Source organism: Macaca mulatta, chromosome 4 (genome assembly GCF_049350105.2).
Source record: "Macaca mulatta isolate MMU2019108-1 chromosome 4, T2T-MMU8v2.0, whole genome shotgun sequence".
NCBI classification, from domain to species: Eukaryota; Metazoa; Chordata; class Mammalia; order Primates; family Cercopithecidae; genus Macaca; species Macaca mulatta.
The window spans coordinates 76519446-76540542 of NC_133409.1; the positions used below are offsets into that span (position 1 = coordinate 76519446).

A 21097-nucleotide genomic window follows, 5' to 3' on the forward strand; every position below is an offset into this window, starting at 1 on the left:
GTCCCGACCGTCAGTGTCTTAAGATTCCCTAGGTGTCTGGAAGGCAATGGCCTCTTTTTATTTGGAACAAATGTCCCTAAAGTTAGAAGTTCCATGTTCCTGCAGAGGACCTTGTCTTGTGGTGGTCCTGCGCTGTGTGCTCTTTCTGTAGCTGAATCACCCACTCCAGAGCGTCCATGACAGATCAGAGACCTGACTTTCAGGTAGACTGGATGTGGGCAGCAGCCCAGAACACCTTGCTTCTGGGAGCAAAGAACTGCAAGGTGGAAGCTGGCAGCCTCAAGAGAGTCCTGAGACTGTCAGCTTCCACAGCTGTGTGAACAAGGCTCAGCCCCCAGCAGAGGTGGCTGGGGTTTGTGTGTTGGTGTTGGTGGTGTCTTGTTTGTATTGCTTTGCTCTGCTTTGCTAATAAAACGTTTTCTCTCCCTCTCTCTCTTTTTTTTTTTTTTTTTTTTTGAATCAGAGTCTCGCTCTGTCACCCAGGCTGGAATGCAGTGGCATGGTGTCAGCTCACTGCAACCTCTGCTTCCCAGATTCAAGCGAATCAGCCTTCCAAGTAGCTGGGACTGAAGGTGCATGCCATCATGCAGGCTACTTTTTGTACTTTTAGTAGAGACAGGGCTTCGCCACATTGGCCAGGCTGGTCTCGAACTCCTGACCTCAGGTGATCCACCTGCCTCAGCCTCCCAAAGTGCTGGGATGACAGGCATGAGCCACTGTGCCTGGCATGTTTTCTTTCAAAGCAAGTACGTTTATTTCAGGGTCCTTGCCCTCCACTCTGTAAGGTATCAGGGAAACAGCTTGTTTGGTCATAACTCATGCACTCAAGGGACCCTTTGAGGGTCACTCCCCCATATTCTTCAGAAAAAGAAACTGAGAACAGACGGAGGAAGAGACAGGCTCGCAGGAAAGGGGATTACATTCACGGAGACCAGCTGTGTTCAGGGCGTGTGGTGGTCACCAACTCATTTAACCCTAAAGCCACAGTGGGAAAAGGGGACGCTTGACCCCACCTTTTTTAAGTAGGAGAGATTGGTCATCTGTCTACCCAAGAGCACACAGACACTAATTTGTGGGTTCAAAGCTAGCCTGGTGACTCCAGTGCCCACGTTCACTTCTGATACTGCATGCCCACAAGTGCACAGGCATTAAAGACCAGGAGATCTGTGCTCAGAGGCTTTCTTCACGATTCGCAGGTGTACAAGAAGTGCCCTTAAGGACAGAGCTCACCAGAATTCTGGCCACAACATACGTTGATCATTTCTCTGATGTGTGCATGTGTCTACACACAATAACCTCTCATTCAATCAGCCACTCTACCTGGGTTCCCTCTGTGTGTTGAGGACTAGACTAGGAGCTAGAGATACAAAGTTTGTGGGGTACAGCTCATCCACCTTCAAAGGGGTCAGTAGTCGGGGGCAGCATGTGAGCAGATACATGAAGGAAGCATTAAGAACCTGCAGTAGAATTGACCACTGATGGCAACTGTTCTTCTCAAAACCAGTGAACTTATGTTCCTCTTACCCTGTGATCCCCATAATACTGGGCTCACCAAGTTCTTCAGGGTACTGATCTCAGCAAGTTCTATGCTTTGTTGAGATTAAGAAAATTAACAAAGGCTGTTTACAGGTGCTCTCACCAGGAAGCCACTTCAGGTCAAGACCAGGTGGGACATAATTCATCAATCCAGCAAACAGTTATTGAGCACCTACGCTGTGCCTCTGTGATAGAGAAGGTAGCTTTAACCATGGAAATGGGGAGGTCGTTTTACTCCATATGGCAAATCAGAGTCCCCTCTGGAGTCCATTCATTCTACACCCGCACCAAGACTCTGGTCAAGCGCACATATCGTGACATGGCAGAAATGCTAGGGTTCATCTGCCTATTCCTGTAGGAGTCACCTTCCAACTAACTAGTACCGCTGAAGGCACTGGACTGTGATGTTGTAAGCGTTGTTGGAAGAGGATGCTGCAAAGGTTAAGAAGCCTGTAGCCATGCAGCAGCTGCCTGTTGGTCACCCCTTATCACTCAATCCAGTGTAAGGCTACTTTTTTTTTTTTTTTTTTTTTTTTTTTTTTTTTTTTTTGGAAATAGTGTCTCACTCTGTCGCCCAGGCTGGAGTGCAGTGGCATGATCTCCACTCACTGTAACCTCCGTCTCCTAGGTTCAAGTGATTCTCCTGCCTTGGCTTCCCGAGTAGCTGGGATTACAGGCACCCGCCACCACACCCAGCTAATTTTTTTATTTTTTAGTAGAGACGGGGTTTCACCATGTTGACCAAGCTGGTCTCAAGCTCCTGGCCTCAAGTGATCCACCAGCCTCTGCCTCCCAAAGTGCTAGGATTGCAGGCATGAGTCACCGCGCCCAGCCTGTAAGACTACTTATTAAGGCATCTGTTCATCTGTGGGCTTGAGTACTGTGTCAGGAAGTTTGAAGATAGCAAAAAAAAAGAAAAAAAAAACCAAGGCTCCTTGCCCTCCTATTCTCCACTGTGACTGAGTATGAGACAGCCTGAACACCCCAGGAAAGAGCTGCATGTGATGTCACCATGCCACTGAGCACCAGGCAGATCAGGAGGAGCTCTGGACCTGGAAGCAGAGCCTCTTCACTGCTGGCCTCAGGCTGATGGCATACAGAATCATGGCGGGATTGAGTGAGGACCTGCCCAGGCTGACAGTGCACTCTCTGCCATGCACACGTGAGTGCAGGTGACTTCACATCTCCTGTAGCATCTTCTTGCCATCCATACACACAAAGGGAAGAGAGCACCATTTTTTGTTTGTTTTTGTTTTTTAAGGCAGATTCTCACTCTGTCGCCCAGGCTGAAGTACGGTGGTGAGATCTCAGCTCACTGCAATCTTCACCTCCTGGTCTCAAGGTGATCCTCCCACTTCAGCTTCCTGAGTAGCTGGGACTACAGGCATGCACCATCATGTCCGGCTAATTTTTGCATTTTTTGTAGCGACAGTTTTGCCATGTTGCCCAGGCTGGTCTCGAACTCCTGACCTCAAGCGATCCACCTGCCTCAGCCTCCCAAAGTGTTGGGATTACAGGTGTAAGCCACTGCATGTGGCCATTCATTCCTTTACTCAGGCATGCACAAATCTTTCCAGAGAGCTTCCAGGGGAAGGCTTGAAAGCACTGTCGGGTGTAAAGAAATGAACAGGACTCATGTGCACCTGGGAGCTGTACAGTACAAAAACGCTCCAGTATCACAGCCCTAATGAATCCATGCCCCATGAGTCTAGGCTCAGACACATGACATGTGCATGAAATTTCAGGATCAAGGTCTTAAAGCCCATGGACCTCATGGTAAAGAAGCTCTCCATCAGTGAGTACCATGGTCTACCGTCTCCCTAACGGAGGCAAAACTGTAAGAAATCTCAACATCCTGGGAGTCATCCACATGTGAGTGCTAGTCTGGATTTGGTAATAGCACAGAATTTTAGAGTCAAGTCCCTTAAGCAGGATGTTCCAGCCAGTGATAAAAGCTGTACAGAGACGTCTCTTCCACATGGTAAATGCTTTCGAGTCAGCCAGCGGGCTTTAAGATGACTTTTTATCCCCATCTGGAAGAGGAAAATTGGAGATGGGGATTCATTTTGCAGAGACCAGACTGCTGCCACTTACTAGAAGCATAAGCTTGATGAGTTGCTTAACCTCTCTGCCTCAGTGTTTTCATCTATAAATAGGAACATTGATATTCTTACCTTGTAGGGTTTCTGAGGATTAAGTTAAGACATGTAAAGCACTTAAAACCTTGCCTAGTAGAAGAGAAGTACTATTTAAGTGTCAGCTGTTACTATTATTATCTCCCTGAGATCCATGAGTGGCAGGATGAGTGAGCTCAACTGGACCCTCTTGCAGCAACTGGAAAACAATAGAGATGACTGGTGTGAGGGAAAGAGCCCAGGATGGGAACCAGGGAATGAGAGCTCCCATTCTGGCCCCTGCCAGTGAGTTCCCTGATGATTGGCAGGTCCCTCTTGCCTCACTAGTCCTCAGTTTTCCTCATCTGCAAAATAGGAGCTGGGATTAATTTGTACCTAAAGCCCCCATTTAGCTGTGAGCCTTTTGTGAGTCTCCGATCCTTGCAACTCCACCAGGAGATGAGGAGGGCAGAGACAACATCTCAGTCCACACGCACAGGAAAGAGCTCTCCAACCCCCAGAAGGAGGTAAACACCATGACTCTCAGCTCCTCCTCTCCTCCCACCCACCCTGACCAACAGCCCCCAAACTGACTAAGCCCGCACTTGACACAGGACTGGGGGTGTGCTGTGGGGCCATGTGCAGTCTGACCATCATACCAGAACTTCCCTGAGAGTAGGAGTATGTGTTGTTTTTCTTATTTGTCTCCTGTTTCTTGAGTTTATGGGATGCATCCCACTTGGCCATGGTGTATAATCCATTTTATATGTTGCTAAATTCAGTTTGCTAGTATTTTGTTAAGGATTTTTCCATCTGTATTCATAAGAGAGTTGTCTGTAGTTTTCTTGTGAAGTCTTCGTCTGGTGTTGGTGTCAGGAGGTAATACTGGCCTCATGGAAGGAGTTGAGAAGTGCTTCTTACTCTTCTGTCTCTTGAAAAGTTTGTGAAGAACTGGTGTGAATTCACCTTTAAAGATTTGGAACAATTTGCCAGGAAAGCCATTTGGTCTTGAACTTTCTCTGTGGATATTTTTTTGATTACTAATTCACTCTACTTATTACAGGTCTATTCAGATTTTTTACTTTTTCCTTGGGTCCGTTTCAGTAGTTTGTGTCTTTCTAGGAATTTATCCATTAAACAAATTAGAGACAAATTAGAAGCAGTCAAAGACTTCAGTGAAAGTCAACAGGCACTTGGAGTAAGCCCTGAAGGGAAGAAATTGGTATTTTGTTTAAACATTCTGTGAAATGCACACGCCAGCCGAGAGAGCTGGGAACCTCTAGCAGAGCGAGTTCCAGCATGAGCCCCGCACTGTTGCTTTGCTTTCTCCCGCTTTGAGTCATATTAAGGCCATGAGAAATACACAGACCAGTTAATTTCCAGGAATTGTCAAAACATGGACAAATGATCTGAAATATTTCAAGACAACAATACAAATTCTCTGGGGCAACTATAACATTTCTCTCCTTTGATTTGCTTCGGCTGCCGGTAACAGATATCCCAAGCAACAAAGACCACCACAGACTGAGCCAGCACATCATGACCAGCAGTGCCTGGCCGAAAGGGTCCCGAGGCCCTATGGTTTTCTGGTCTGTGATGCAGTGATAGACACCCAGGGCACCCACCCTCTGTGCTCGGAAAGCCTGCAGCACCATCGCTAAGAGCAAGTGGTCTGGCAACTTGCCAAGCAATCCGTCATCTTCCTTTTTACTTATTTCCTGTTTTGGATATAGTTAGATCTCAAAATCAATAAAAGAGTTTTTGCATTCCAATCCCCAATTAGACAGATGGGAAAACAAATACACAAATCCTTTAGTGTTAAATTAGTCAGAATTGCAAGCTGAACTTCAAGCCATTCTAAGAACGGCACAAAATTTATTTGCTCTAGAAGCATACTGTGGCCAGGTGGGTCTCTGCTGAGGTTTAGCACTCTAGAATGGACAGAGCATTGGTGATACTGATACTATCATTGCAAGAGTATTAGCAACCTGCAAGATAGCCTCGTTTTACAAAGGATGAAACTGAGACTTGCATATGTTGAGTAACTTGCTCACAGTCACACAGCTAGGAAGGCCTATGTGCTTTCTTTTTTTCTTTTTTCTTTTTTTTTTTTTTTTTTGAGATGGAGTCTCACTCTTGTCACCCAGGCTGGAGTGCAGTGGCACAATCTTGGCTCACTGCAACCTCCACCTCCCGAGTTCAAGCGATTCTTCTGTCTCAGCCTCCCAAGTAGCTGAGATTACAGACGTGTGCCACCATGCCAGGCTAATTTTTGTATTTTTAGTAGAGAAGGTGTTTCACCGTGTTGGCCAGGCTGGTCTCGAACTCCTGACCTCAGGAGATCCACCCACCTTGGCCTCCCAAAGTGTTGGGATTAGAGGCATGAGCCGCAGTGCCTGGCCCAGGTGCTTTCTGTTACATGTCATATTTCCATTTGAAAAGCCCTCAAGTTGGAAAGGTGACCCTCTTCAGACCTGGCCCTGTGTCTAGGAGCTGAGGGATAATTTATTACAATCTGTTGCTCCTCAGCCCAGGACACTCATTAGAATCACAGTACTGATCTCTGCATCCAGTTAAGTCGGAATCCCAGGGTGGGCAGCCAGGCCTTGGTGGTGCTATGGAACTGGAAAAGACTTTAATTGGCAGCCAGTGTTGAGAACCATCGACACAGCCTTCAGATTCTCTTGTTCTCTCCAAACGTTTCAGTTAAATGGAATAATTTTGAGCCATTATTTGCTTTGGCACAAATAAGTTTCTTTTATCTTGAAAAACCTTAGGTCAGTTTCATTCAAGTAACACATGGTCTATTCAGAGAAATGGGTATTCGGAGGATTTGAACAGAATGTGCTAGAATGTGACAGACCGTTGAGGGAGGGGCGGGGGAGCTTCGACAAAGAGCACTTAGGTTTCAGGCAAAGTTTCCTGGAGGGGATGACATCTGAGAATTCGCCACCCAAAGGCGGGAGGGATGTTTCAAGCAAACAAAGCACAGGCATGTGTGGGGCAAAGCGTCTTGGTGTTTCAAGAGGGGGTGCAAGTTGCGGGGAAGTTGACTTAGGCATGTGGAATGTGGGTGCCACGGATACCTGGGGGTGGTGGGGAGCAGCCCAGCAGGTAGCTGGATGGAACGCTCAGGGAAGGTTTGCTTCCTGTGTCGATAGAGAAATGGTCTGGTTGGTAGAAAGTCACTTGGAAACAGTGGAGACGTGAATCCCTTTTGTCAGCTAGCCTAGAAGTATCAGTCACTCCGGCATTTCAAAAAACCTGTAAGACTTACTCATGTTTGTCATCTGAGATACTAGTCCAATTTCATCTTACATGCTGGAAAATTATTTTTTGAAATCAGCATTCATTACATTTTCCTTTCTCTATGCCCACCTCTGCCAGCTGTGTCCCCACCAGTTCAAGTGAAGTTTCTCCTTGGTCTAATTGGACACAAGTAAGAACAACAGAATAAGATAATCCTGAAAGATAATGGAAGGAAAAGCTTTGCAAATAGCCTATGCAGTGGGGAGTGTCAGAGAACAGCTGTGGGGTCAGAGCACCTGGGCTGGCTCTGACCTTTGCCAGCCCTGACACTTTGGGGCTGGGTGATCTTAGGCAAGTCACTTAATCCCAAGAGCCTTAAATCCCTAAACCGTAAAATGAAGAAAGTGATACTGATGTTCACCTCCCTGGCCTGTGGTAAGGATTGACAGAGATTCTATTTCCTCTTGCCATCAACAGTTTATGACCTAATAAACTGGAGGTGCTTGTTTTGTTTTGTTTTGTTTTTTTGAGACGGAGTCTCACTGTGTCGCCCAGGCTGGAGTGCAGTGGTGCAATCTTGGCTCACTGACACATCCACCTCCTGGTCTCAAGCAATTCTCCTGCCTCAGCATCCCAGGTAGCTGGGCTGCAGGCATATACCACCATGCCTGGCTAATTTTTGATAATCTTGGAAAAGCATAAGCAGGACCCCAAATCAGAACTCTGTACGTGGAGTAATGAAGGAGTTATTGTCCCCAGACATGGCAGGCCAGATTGCAAATTAATAAAGACAGAGAATTGTATTTATATAGAGCTTTGCAATTTACAGAGCACTGAGACATACATTTTCTAACTTACCCCTTTATTTATTTTATTTTATTTTATTTTATTTTTATTTTTATTTATTTTTTTTGAGACAGAGTCTCACTCTGTCACCCAGGCTGGAGTGCAGTAGCATGACCTCTGCTCACTGCACTCTTGACCTCCTGGGTTCAAGCGATTCTCCTGCCTCAGCCCCCCATGTAGCTGGGATTACAGGTGCATGCCACCATGCCTGGCTAATTTTTGTATTTTTAGTAGAGACAGGGTTTCACCATGTTGGTCAGGATGGTCTTGACCTCCTGACCTCAAGTAATCCACTTGTCTTGGCCTCCCAAAGTGCTGGGATTACAGGCATGAGCCCCAACACCTGGCCTGGAGGTGGTTTTTAAACGTTCAGTTGAAAGTATGTGCAAATTCTCCTTGCAGGGGCTCACTCACAGGAGGTTCTTAACAAATATTAATTTGTTCCAACTTCTTTTCCTCATTCCTTCCATCCTCCAATTTTGCCACATCTCCAAAGATCTCCATCCTGAATGGGGAACTAGGAGCTAGAGGGAAGGAGTTCTCTTTGATATAGTGACATGTCATGGTTCCACAAAGTTATGACCATGGTGGGATGAAATTAATCTGTGAACCAAGAGACAGATGTCATGGTCATTCAAGCCATCAGACACTGTAGGCAAGTGCCCATGCACTTTTCCAGGAACTATAAAAAAGTGTAAGACCTGGAAAAAAAATTACAAGCTCTAAAACATGAAAAGAAAACTGCAAAATCAAAATTGATAAATGCTTAATGTCTTTGAGACACATGAATATGTTAACTTCATTAATTGTTAAACTTAGCACTCATGAAACTTTTATGACAGTTTAGAAATGATTTGTACACTGGGTTTTTCTTACTTCATCAGAATCCCCAAGCACATATATGATTACATGGAAATTGTTACCAATTACAAAGTAAGTTGCTCATAGATGAATAAATTTAAAAGTCTAATTAGCTTGGAGTCCCATGCCTTCCCCTTGCTGTGAGAAACCCAGGTTGCTTCTGGAAGAAGTCCTTTTGGTCTCAAGGCTTCTACCGCCTGTTGGACTACCCCAAGTGCCATGAGAACATCAGCAGGAGAGGATGAGATGTGTTCTGTGTTGCCCCACAGGTCACAACTAGGACCAGAGAGTGGGTCTGGGATTCAGACTCTACTCAATCCAAGAGGGAACGGCCCAGGACCGGGAGTCCCCACCCAGAGATGTCAGACTTGGGACAGGGAGCATCTCCTCGCAATGCTGGACAGGCAGTGACGCAATCTTGGCTCACTGACACATGCACCTCCTGGGCTCAAGCAATTCTCCTGCCTCAGCCTCCCAGGTAGCTGGTGGGATGAAATTAATGGCAAGGGCTGAACATCGACCTTCAGGGTCCTGTCCAGTGGAGGTCCCCTCCAGCAGACTCTTCTCTGTCGTCAGGGCTTTGAACCCATTGTGTCTAATCAACAGGCCAGTATCACCAGCAGATAATGTTCCACTGGACTGTACATTTACCGGCCATTCGGGCGCCTGGCGAACAGGCCTTTCTGTTGCTTTGGTTGTTCTTTATGGGCTTCTGTGGTATAGGGACCGTGCTCACAGGACTGTGGAAACATGCAAGCAGGGCTGGCACTAAGCAGAACATGAGACCCGATGTTCTTTCCCGACTCTCCTCTTTGCAGTTCATCCACCTTCACACCGACACAGGGCTCAGCACTTCCCAGACTATACCACATGGACATACCACGTGCTGTTCCAAGCCTTCCACGTACATAACTTCTGCTAACCCTCACAGCACCCCTCTGAGCCTGCTACTAATATTATCTCCATTTTATAGATTAACAAAACCAGAGGAAGGAGAGCTTAAGTACAATTTTCTAACAAAAACGTCCTAATTTGACCCCAGAGCCCATGCTCTTAACCCTATGTTATGCACGTCAATAAAGAAACATCTACAGGGGCTGACTGTGCGTAAATTGATTTTCAGCCACACTCTTTCAGTCCCCACAACCCATTACCCTTACCCACGCTCCCCTGTGAAAGCCTGTGCTAGGAAGTTACCAAGCATTAGTCATTTTTACATGAAGGGGAGCTTCAGCCAAACTTCAAGGATTTATGAATTTCAATTGTCAATGAATATTTTACCTTCTATTAAAAATGCCTCAGGCTTTAATAATAATAATTGAGTGCTTCAGTGCTATTTGTTTAGCACATCTACCCGGAGTCTAGAATAGTCCCTATGATAGTTGGTTTCAGCAAATGTTGGTTAAACAAGAAACAGAAAGAGAAAGGAGAGAGAAAGAGATCGTCTCCTGTGTGCCGGACACTGGGCTCAGTGCTTTACATAATCATCATCTCGTCTAGTCCTCACAAAACCATCTCATGGGGATACTCTGATTGCCCCATTGAGGAGACTGAGACTCAGGGATGTTAAGTGTGTGACAGAGATAACCAGTGGCCACGCCGTGATCTCACGCTTGGCAGTCTGACTCCATGGAAAATACTCTTCCTAACCCCGACACCAGAAGTCTCCCTGGTAGGCCTGAAGGCTCCTCCCAGGGCTGAGGAAGCCACACCCCACAGGCTTTCTCTGCCCAAGGATGATTAATCGGTTGCGGTCAGTCACAAAACCAGGCTGTGAAACCGAATGTGCAACCTCTTCATAATCTAACCTGCAACCTGATCAGCACATCTATCCAGCATCAGCAGTTTCCTCTCTGTTACAAATGACAGTGTTAGTCGATGACACATTAAACTCACGCTTTTTTCTTTCTACTTGCTCCCTGAAGTCAAAACCATTTGTAGCACTTCAGACCAGTCTAGTTGAGATCAGGCAAAAGGCTTGTCCCTGTGGAAACATGTCAGTATCCACGTGAATTACTGACCTGGCCCACGGGTGATCTCTGCTGTTACACTGCTTAGAGTTCTTTCAGTTTCTTTGGGCCTGTAAGTTATTGTTGTCATCCAGTTGGGATGCTTTAGGCCCTTACATCTTCACTTTTTTTTTTCTCTGCCTTGATTCATTCTCCTTGCTCCTGGGACTCCAGTGATACACGTGTTAGACCATTTGACCTTGACCCAGAGGATAGGTCCCTGAGGCTCTGTGCATTTTCCTTCAGCACCTCTCTCAGCTCTTCAGACTGGATAATTCCTCTGGATCTCTCTTCATGTTCACCGGTTCTTCTGCCATATCCAGTCTACTGCTAATCTCATCCAGATAATTTTTCATTTTGTTTATTATACTTTTTAGTTCTAAAGTTTTGATTTGGTTCTATCATATTTTCCCATTTCTTTGTATGTCTATTAATATTTTGTTGACTACAGGACATTTTAGATACATGGTATAGAAACTGTTGATGTTGTTACCTGACGCCAAAGAGTGTTGCTCCTGTTACAGTAAGCAGTTCAGTTACTGGCTGGTCACCTTGAACATGTGTCGGCTTATATTATATTTTGTTAGTACAGATCTGTGGAAAGTCCAAAGTGTTTTCCAGACTTCTTTAATTTGTTGGAACTCAACCTCCAAATTATGTCTTCTCTGAAGATTGTTTGGTTTCAAGCTTTGTTAGGATGGACCTGGGGTCTTACTTTAGGGCACGATTCTTACTCCTAAGGCACAGCCTTCTGATGTCTTTGGGATCCTAGGGGTGTTAACAGTGTGTTGGAGGTGTTCATGACATCAGTGTCCCTAATGCACTACTTGTCTCAACCTCAAGTATCTCTATTTCTCTTTCAACCCCATTGCAGCTGCTGTCTTATAAGCCTTGGGGCAGAGAATTCTCACCCTGCACATGCACAGCACAGCCTTTGGCTACAGCCCTTGGAACCCCCACTAGGACTTCTGGTCCTCCCTCTCTGAATGGCATCCTCTTCTCCAGTTTCCTGCCCTGCAGATCCAGCCACTTTGTTTTTCTCACACTCCGACCTCTGTTTTCTCTATAGCCGAACAACTGTGGTCTGCTCAGACTCCAGCTCTGTGCAGTGGTTGGGGAACTTTCCCCAAGAAAAGAACTGGCTGGTTGTGGGGCTTACCTTGTGAGTCTCCCTCCCCTCAGGGATTACAGTCTTGCGCTGCCCGTTGTGCGCTACTGGAAACCATTTGCCTCCTGTACTTTGGCCAGTTTCATATACTCCCTTATATACAGGCTGAAAGCTGGTCCAGTGTCAGTTCTCCAGCATTCCTGGAAGTAGAAGCTTTGTCTCTATAATTAGAGGACATGTTACAACTCATGTTGCCATATGTTCCAGACATGGGCTGTTTGCTACCCACTCTACCGACAATAAACACTGGATTAGCCATGTGGTAGGACTACTCTGACCTAAAGCCATTTCCAGTGCTTACTTTGAAGGAGGAGCCTTTGGAGACAGATTTAGCATCAGACTCAGCATGTTCCATTTGCAGAGGAGAGAAAGGCTGGAGGGAAAGAGGCCCTGGGTATCTTTGGTCAAATTTTTGCCTGCCATTTTATTTTAGGACCAGTATCTGGATAAGAAACGTATTTCTTGAATGATAGAAAATGTGTTCCTAAGGAAATACACAGTATCTTAGCAATTAGAGATAAAGGCTTTATAATTTTACATCTAGATAAACACCCTGATATTGCAGGTCAAAAAAACTAGATAAATATTGATAGAAAGCTGACATCAAAGTACCTACTGAGGTCTTATTTATGATCTCAAGAATGGGAAGATCCAGTGTTAGCGTATCCTCTCTCACGAGTAGGGGACGGGGGTGGTTATTCAGTGCCTGTGAGATTTTCCCTCTACTACAAATTCTCAAGGAAGAAAATGTTAGAGAAGCAACAATGTGGCATCTAAAGCAGTAAGATGATGCATGTGACCCCAAGTATCTCTTGCCCTCTGAACCCCTATGAAATTCCAAGGAGCCATACTAGAAGTATGTGCAAATAACTCAGAGCCAGCCGAGGACCACATTTTGATTATTCCTGCTTCCCTCATTATTGGCTTTTATTATTAGCTAACATCGAAGTTCTATCTAGGACAATGTATATGCATGACATACTCACGACATCCAGTTATGATCCACTTTTTAGTGTGCATACCTCGTTTGATTGTCAAATAATTTAACTTCTGTATAGCATTGATGTCATCGTTTATGCTTGTATCTGGCACTTGTTGCTACAAAGGTCCTTTGGGATCACATGCTAAATGCAAAGATAGTAACGTGGTGCATCATTGCTACAATTTTGTTTTTAGAAAATCATTTACCATATTTACTTAACCTAACATTTTAAATCCCCCAATCCAGTATCAAAACAAGATGAAACCAGCAGTTGCATCATTTATTAAACTAGTATCACAGAAGAACGCTCCATGTAACCTGAAAAATCAAAGGTAGAAGGAAAAAAAATAACTTAGGCAAACATAAATGATAATGTTAAATAAAAGAATACAAAAAAGCTCTCCTTCGAAACTGCACCTACATTTTAGGTGGACTTTAGAAGATTGTGGTGTTTCTATAACTGTCAATAAGCATTCATAAGACCCCAGAACAGAGCTTCACAGCCAAGCAGAAATAAATGATGCCTAACGCTAATGCTTTTGACAGAATCGGAGCAAAAGAAATACATAATTTCACTCACTCTTAATTTGTACACAGGCCATCTAGAAAGCTCCTAGTTTTGCTTTTAGTAGCATCTGTACACTCGGTTTTTTCAGACAAGAAGTCAGCTAGGGTAAAATAAAATGTATTCCAACATGAGCAATTTTATATGAGAATCTGCAGAAACAAAAAGTAAATGATCTCTATGGCGTTTTTAAATTGTAACATTAAGTGCTAATGTGTGTGACATCCAGACGTCTGAAACCATAAACTGCTTTGCAAGTTAAATGCTGACGCTTCATTTGGGCAGTAAATCAGTTGTCACAGTGACTTACTGCAATGACAGCAAAAGCTCCAGCACTTTAGACAGTGGGATTTTTATGCTGCCAGCAGAAAGGTCTTTTCATAGACACTCTTACAAGAAATCAAGCTTCTATTCTATTAGCATCCAGCATTCGACCAATTTTTGACCTTAAAAATTGGTCATGTCATATGATTCAACCTAATATTTGATAAATATGAACTTTTAAAAGGTTGTTTTGGAATAAAAACATGAGTATCTCAATTTGCTGTTCAGAGTAGATGGACTGTCACTGTCAGATATCCAAGTGGTCGGCCGTTTTTCCTTAGGATTTTATAACTGGTTAGATCAATTCAAGCATACCCAACGGCTTCTCGGTGTTAGCCACCAAATTATAAGAGAAAAAAGCGAGCGGTGATGTCTCCCTCTACTGGCAGAAGATTAAAGGGTCCTCAGATGAAAAGCCAGGAAGCCTGGGTGGTGGAGGGAAAAAGGTTCAAAGTAAAAGAGAGAGGTAGAAAGGAAGAGACAAGAAAAAGAGAAGACGGAAAAAGCAGAAGTGGGAGAGAAATCAATGCGGAAAAAGGATAGAGGGAAGAGAGTTGGTGAGTGCAGAGAGCAAGAAAGTTAAGTAGAAAAGTCAACAAGAAATGGGCAAATAAGAATTAGAAGCAAAAGTTACAAAAAAAAAAAAGAGAGAGAGAGAGAGGGAGAAGTGTAAGAATATTTGTCATGGTCATCTCCACAGTAACCCTGAAAATATTGGCCATTTTCCCCCATGACTTTCTCAAATGGGAATTACAGCCATCGTCCTTGGAATTCTGGCAGAGTGGAAAATTAGGAAAAGCTCTTTTTAAAAAATCAGGTATCCCTGAGTCATTTGATATCTAAGTTTTTTCTAAGAAGCATATGTTCAAAACAGGCGACGTTTTGAGAGCATTTAATGAGAATTGTAAATTCCAGTCAGTAGAGTCATTGCACTACCCTTGGTTGGAATCTGACAAAATTCTGCTCTGTCCACGCCAGTGCCCTCTTCTGAGCCAACAGGAGATTTAGATGGGTGACACCCTGCAGAACAGAGCCTGGTCCCGGTGTGCCCCAGCTGAGATTTGCCTTCTAAATGGAAATCGGTTTGAATGTGGCAGAGTGTCTTCAAAGCTGTGAACTACACACAGGACTCAGACACTTAGGTGCCTGGTGCCAGTGGCCCTGCCCCCTGCTATCACCTCAGCAGGAAAGCTGGGGAGGGCACAGACAGTAGGCTCATGGTTGATATGAAAGCCTTCCCTCTATCAGGGGAAACACCCATAGCTAGACTTAAAAAGACAGTCATCTTTTAAGATGTTTAAACAAATCTGCGTAGAAGAGGTGCTTATCATCGGGTAAGTCAGGGTTCCAAAGAGTCATTTGGAAAACATTTCTGAGTGACTTCCATATAGATTTTTTAAATTAAATGGCTTACAGGCTGGGCACGGTGGCTCACACCTGTCATCTCAGCACTTCGGGAGGTCTGCGGATCACTTGAGGTCAGGAGTTCAAGACCAGCCTGGCCAACGTGGTAAAACCCCATCTCCACTAAAAAAAAAAAAAAAAATACAAAAATTAGCCAGGCATGGTGGTGCATGCCTGTAATCCCAGCTTCTCGGAAGGCTGAGGTAGGAGAATTGCTTGAACCTGGGAGGCAGAGGCTGCAGTGAGCCAAGATCGTGCCACTGCACTCCAGCCTGGGTGACAGAGTGAGGCTCCATCTCACAAAAACAAAACACAAAAAAATTAAACGGCTTAGGCTAAACTTTTTCTTTCACAAATATTATTTCACACCTTCTTCAAGTCCTTAAGCCTTTGACAAACTCAAGAGCATTTCCAACAAGGTCCTGGCCAGTGAGGCCCACACAGTGTTTACTCCAGTTCTTAACGAGTCGTAGGTAGAGCATGGCAAAGTGCCAATAGGTATGGCTGGAGTGGGCCAGGATTGGAGCAGTCTGAACCATGCCATGGGAGACCCCCTTTAAGAAAAAGCAAATCTCCATGAGATATGCTTTTTCTTAAGTATGCAGAGAACGAGGCCTTGGAAAGAGGCTGTGTAAGTAAAGGAGCCTGAAGCATCATTAGGTTCCCAGTAAAGCCACCTCTAGGGCTGTTATCTGTGTTTTAAGTTAGCAAAGGATGTTTGCAAATAGAAGTCTCCAAAGTGCACCCAACTCTGCATCAACCCCAACAGGGAACACAAGCTCTCAGGAGCTTAACCAACCGCTGCTGACAACCACCTTCTCCGAGAAGGTTCTCACGGGTGTGCAGGAGCTCTTTGCAGGCTTAGGTGGCAGAGAGGTGATCAGGGGAGAGGAAAAGGGCCAGTAGCTGATGGGGTAGTGCAGAGTAGAAGAATGGACAAGAGAGGGGGAAAAAGACAGAAAGTGGAAGAGAGCCCACCTCTCCCCAGAGAGGGAGGGTGAAATAAACACAGGGATGAGGAGAGCCCACCTCTTCCCAGAGAGGGAGGGTGAAATAAACACAGGGATGAGGAGAGCCCACCTCTTCCCAGAGAGGGAGGGTGAAATAAACACAGGGATGAGGGGAGCCCACCTCTTCCCAGAGGGAAGGTGAAAGAGACAGAGTTGGGAGGAGAGGAGCCCTCGTCTGCCCTCAGGCTCCTACTGTGTGACCTTGACCATCGCCTCTAGCTCCACCCTCAAACATATTTTTCTGTGAGTCTGTGAGAGTCAGTCAGAAGTACTTGGGCTGATCCCTAAAACAGAATATGCCAATTAGTCTTCAGTGGAAAAGACTTTCTTCAGGTCAACAGAGACAAGCAAATCTAATTTGCAATTTCCTTATTCCTGAGAGCCGGGGGGTATTGTGTGGACAGAAAGCATTAGGATGAGTGAGGGCTCCAGAGGGGAAGCTTGAAAACGAGATGCCTTGGTCCAGCAAGAGCGCTGGCTCGCCAGCCGAACTCTCTGAAGCGGCAGCTCAGTCCTGGGCTCATTCCCAGGCCCGGCCTGCTGGAGGCTGTGCGCAGTTACAGGAAATGGGAGTGCCGCTGTGGCTCAGCTGCCTCTGTCAGGAAGAATACGAAACGGTGATGTTCATAAAACATTCTTTGCAAAGCTCAGTCTATCCAAACCCTGGTATAGTTTCCAGAAGGTGAATGTTTAATCAGTGAGGCTGGTCTGCCTCCACCTCTGCCCTGTCAAGACTGAGCCCATGTTCTGAGCAGAGCTGACAGCATGGGAGAGTGCAAGCAGCCTACACAGGCCACAGCTCTCTGCAGCCTGACAGCCTCCTGCTCAGTAGCCCCCACCAGAAGGGACCTGCACCCTGAGCTGAAATTCCCTGCAAGACAGAGAAAGCGACTCTGTTGCCCACCTGACAGCTTGGAGAAGCACCGCTGTGGCACAGATGATTCTGGTGATGAGTAGAAAAATGAGTGCATTAAAGGATTGTTAACACTTCACAGTCAGCCCCTTCCAAGTACTTTTTATTTATTTATTTATTTAGAGACAGGGTCTTGCTCTATCGCCCAGGCTGGAGTACAGTGGCACGATCTCAGCTCACTGGAACCTCTGCCTCCTGGGCTCAAGTGATTCTCCTGCCTCAGCCTCCTGAGCAGCTGGGACTACATTTGTGTGCCACCATGCCCAGCTAATTTTTGTATTTTTTTGTAGAGATGAGGTTTTGCCATGTTGCCCAGGCTGGTCTCGAACTCCTGAGCTCAGGTGATCCTGCCTGCCTTAGCCTCCCAAAGTGCTGGGATGATAGGCGTGAGCCACCGCGCCCAGCCCGCCTCCCAAGTAGTTTCTAATGGCCTTTCCTTTCCTCTGAATAACCCCACTCCCCTCCGCTCCCCTGGACCCCACTTTGACACCTTTCTTTCTCAGGCTTTACCCAGCTTCTCAGTGTTTTGCAATTTCACTACCCGGGTTGAAGCCACAGAAAAGCAAGGATCTTCCGTGAGACTTGCTTGCCCTCTTCATAACTCCACTATGAGCTTTACTCTTGCCTAGGACCTAGTCTTTGAGCATCTAAAACCTGCAGATTTCTGAAGACTGCAGCCCCTCAACCTGCTCTTCTAGGCTGGAGGGTGGCTCAGGGGTGGCCTGCCTACTACTTGTGATTTTAGAAAGAAACCCATGAGGAAGGGAAGGAAGCGTGCACTGCACGAAATAAGCACCTTGGGATCGGCTTCGGCTGAACTTCCTCCCTCCAGTCGAGGCTGTATTGTGCATGTTGGCCCTGCACGGCTCCGGCTGCAGGGGTATGAGCAATGGCAGTTCTGGGCATGTCTCTTATCAGGAAGAGGTTGGCACACCTAAATCACAAAGCCATTGGTGAGTAGTTCTTAAGTAACTCTAGCCTTCTGATAAAGAGGAGGCGATGAAAGACCAAATAACATTTATTAAGCATCTGCTGTGTCAAATGCCTAATAGTGGAAAGAGGTCTACCCCAGCTTCAAATCCTGGATCCATCCCTTACTTTCATCTGTAAGGTCTTGATCGTGCTGCCCAACCCATCCGTGTCCCAGGGTCTTCATTTGTGAAGAGGGGAAGCAAGCTCGTTGTAAGAACTCTGCAGAAGTGGAGCGGAGCAGCCAGTTTCAAGCTTGGGCACAGAGTCCCAAGTTGCTCCCCTAATATCCATGCCTATTCCTCCTCCTTCCCATCGAAACACTGCTCCTGAATCTCACTGAGAAGGTGCTGCACAGGCTTAAGTTGAAGGTGTCCAAGTCCCGTTAAGTATCTTCTAGCTGTTCTGAAAGTTGCCCATAGTTCAAGGAGAGGGTCTGCAGAGCTATCGGGGTGCCCGTTGCATAGGCTGAACAAGTGCTTACACTATCTTCTTGGCCCAGTGAGCAAAGGGAAACAGGACACAAGGCAGATGTCATGTGACTTAAGTGGAAGAATAGGAAACGTCTTCTCAAGTGTGGGCATTCTCAGACCACAGAGGCTTGGGGAATGGCTCTTGAAGCTGTTGGAAATTTAGCAGTGGAGAATTCTAGGCTTTTACCAAACAATCTGATCAGACCCTCAAGGGCTTCTGTCACCCATGTACTTTTCTCTCTGTTTTTGGTGGTAAAATAGACACGGCATAATATTGGCCATTTTAACCATTTGTAAGTATAAGTTCAGTGGTATTAAATCCGCTGATGTTGTTCTGCAACCACCACCACCACCCATCTCCAGGGCTTCTTCATCTTCCCTGGCCGAAACTCTGCATGCCTTAAACACCAGCTCCCTCCTCCTCCCGTCCCCCACCCCAGCAGCCACCATTCTTCCTTCTCTCTAAGAACATGACCCTCCAAGGACCTCGTATCAGTGGAATCACAGTTATTCGTCTTTTTGTGACTGGCTTGTTTCACTTAGCATGCTGTCCTCAAGGTCCACCCATCTAGTGGATGTGTCCGAATGCACTTCCTTTTTAAGGCTGAATCACTAACATTGTGTGTCTACACTGCACCTTGTCCCTGCTGTCGTTCATCAGTGGACACTTGAGTTGCTTTTGACTTTTGACTTACTATCAATAACATTGCTATGAACACGGGTGTACAACCCCTGTATTTTTAAAACAATGTGGTTTAAAAAATGGTTTTCAGCATACAAGAAACAGCCACCCACTGCTGTAGGTGGCCTGTGACTCTGTCCAAGAGATTTTTCAATTGTGTCCTTTAAATTGGGAACCAAGGCCACTGGCTTCATGATCAGTGCTGCATGTTATGACCGGGCACCCGTGGTAACTTCATTTGAGCAGAGGCGATTGCAGCACCAGGCCCTGGGTGTCTCTCCCAATACACCTGGGCCACTCTACGCGCTCCCTGCCTGGCTGACTGAGGTGTCACTAACGGTTTCTCTCTTCTCGCACCCCGCCCTCCCCGCCCATGCCCTGTCCCCGTCCCTCCCCACCTCTGCCCCCTCCTCTCCACCTTCTCTTTGCTGGCGCCTCCCGCTCTCCAGTGCGACCAAGACCAGTGCATTCAGAGCACCAAATTCGTTTTGCAGGCCGCGGCCACCCCCCTGCTGCAGAGCGAGCCCAGCCTCACCAGCGACGAGCTGCACTTACCCGGGAAGCCTGGCCTGGGCACGCCCTGCGCCAGCCTCACACTGGGCCCGCCCACGCCGCCCGCCTCCATGCCCAACCTCGCCGAGGCCACGCTTGCGGACGTGATGCCCCGGAAAGATGAGCACATGGGCCACCAGTTCCTGACGCCCGATGAGGCGCCCTCGCCCCCCAGGCTGCTGGCGGCGGGCAGCCCCCTGGCGCACAGCCGCACCATGCATGTGCTGGGCCTGGCCAGCCAGGACTCCCTGCACGAGGACTCTGTGCGCGGCCTGGTGAAGCTCAGCTCCGTGTGACCCGTGTGGCCCCAGGCTGGGGAGGCACCAGAGGCTCCTCCACGGGCAGCAGGAGTGAGCGGAGGGGTGTGCTCCACAGCGACTCCCCCAGCCAATGCCACGGTGGAGATAACAGCCCCAGGTCTGGGGGACAGAGACCACTTAGAACGGCACAGGGCGGCCGGCCCCGGATGCTGAGAGCTTGGTTTCATTTGAATTTTCTTCCCCAACCTGAGTGCTTTGACACCAATGGAAACAGAGAAGTCGCTGCTTTCTTTTGGTGGGCCTGGGGACGGGGACCCTCCAGGGGTAGAATCGGAGTGTGTCTGCCCGCCCTCGTGACAGACACACGGAAGGCTTCTGACGCTTGTGGCCAGACTGCAACTGCACTTACGTGTTATGCTACTAATATTTGAAACAGACATGCCATTCCATTTGTTAATTTAAAAAAAAGGAAAAAAAAAATCCTAAAGGGAAAAAACCGACCAGGTGTGGATCTGCATGCCACGCTGCCGTCTGTGTTACAGTGGTGTTGCTGTTTCCAAGGAAGTGCTGCTTTCTTTTTCTTTTTTTAATTTTGTGAAATTTTAAGTGCTGTTTTGTTGGAAGACAGTGCAACGAACCGAGACTGATGGACAGTGTCCTCACTCAGCTTATTGGGCTGCGGCATCTGTGGAAAGGTGGCACCAGGGCTGCAGAGGGTGGCTGGGGTTCCGTCGTGTCGGGGGTCATTTCACCTTCTATTTGGCCGCTCGATGAGGTCTCGTGTTGAGGTATTGTGTGCCGCGCCCCCCACAGTCTTCACCTCCGTGTGTGATGAAACTTCCCGTGGACAGCCAATAAAATGACGTCCTCTGTTATTTTGGATCTGCGTACAGTTATCCTTAATAGCATAAATGAAAACAAAATCATCCAGATGGGGAGAGTTTTTTCTTGAAATATCCCTAGTGAGGAATAGTCCCCAAACAACCAAAAGTCAAATCTTTGAACTGGGAGATATTTATAGAATGATTTCTTAGATAAGAGGCGAGCTTTCCATCATGTTTTTTCTTTAATTCTCTCTTTTTGACACCATCTTAGTGGAATTTGCTGTACGTTTGCAGTTTGCCGCGCAACAGTTGATTGGAAGTAGGGAGAGGGGAGGGGACGCTCAGGGAGAAGGGGT

The 21097-nt window shown here is 46.6% G+C and overlaps 1 protein-coding gene across 5 annotated transcripts in view; it reads left to right on the forward strand.

Moving 5' to 3' along the window:
- Positions 1–20792, forward strand: part of ZDHHC14 (zinc finger DHHC-type palmitoyltransferase 14) — a 297998-nt gene extending 277206 nt beyond the window's left edge. For 3 of the 5 annotated variants that reach the window (XM_015137052.3, XM_028846700.2, XM_015137053.3), the window contains one exon: positions 19555–20792. In XM_015137052.3, coding sequence (XP_014992538.1) covers positions 19555–19953 — 399 coding nt within the window. In that variant the 3' untranslated portion in view covers positions 19954–20792. 5 annotated transcript variants of the gene reach the window in all.
- Positions 20793–21097: the final 305 nt, after the last annotated feature.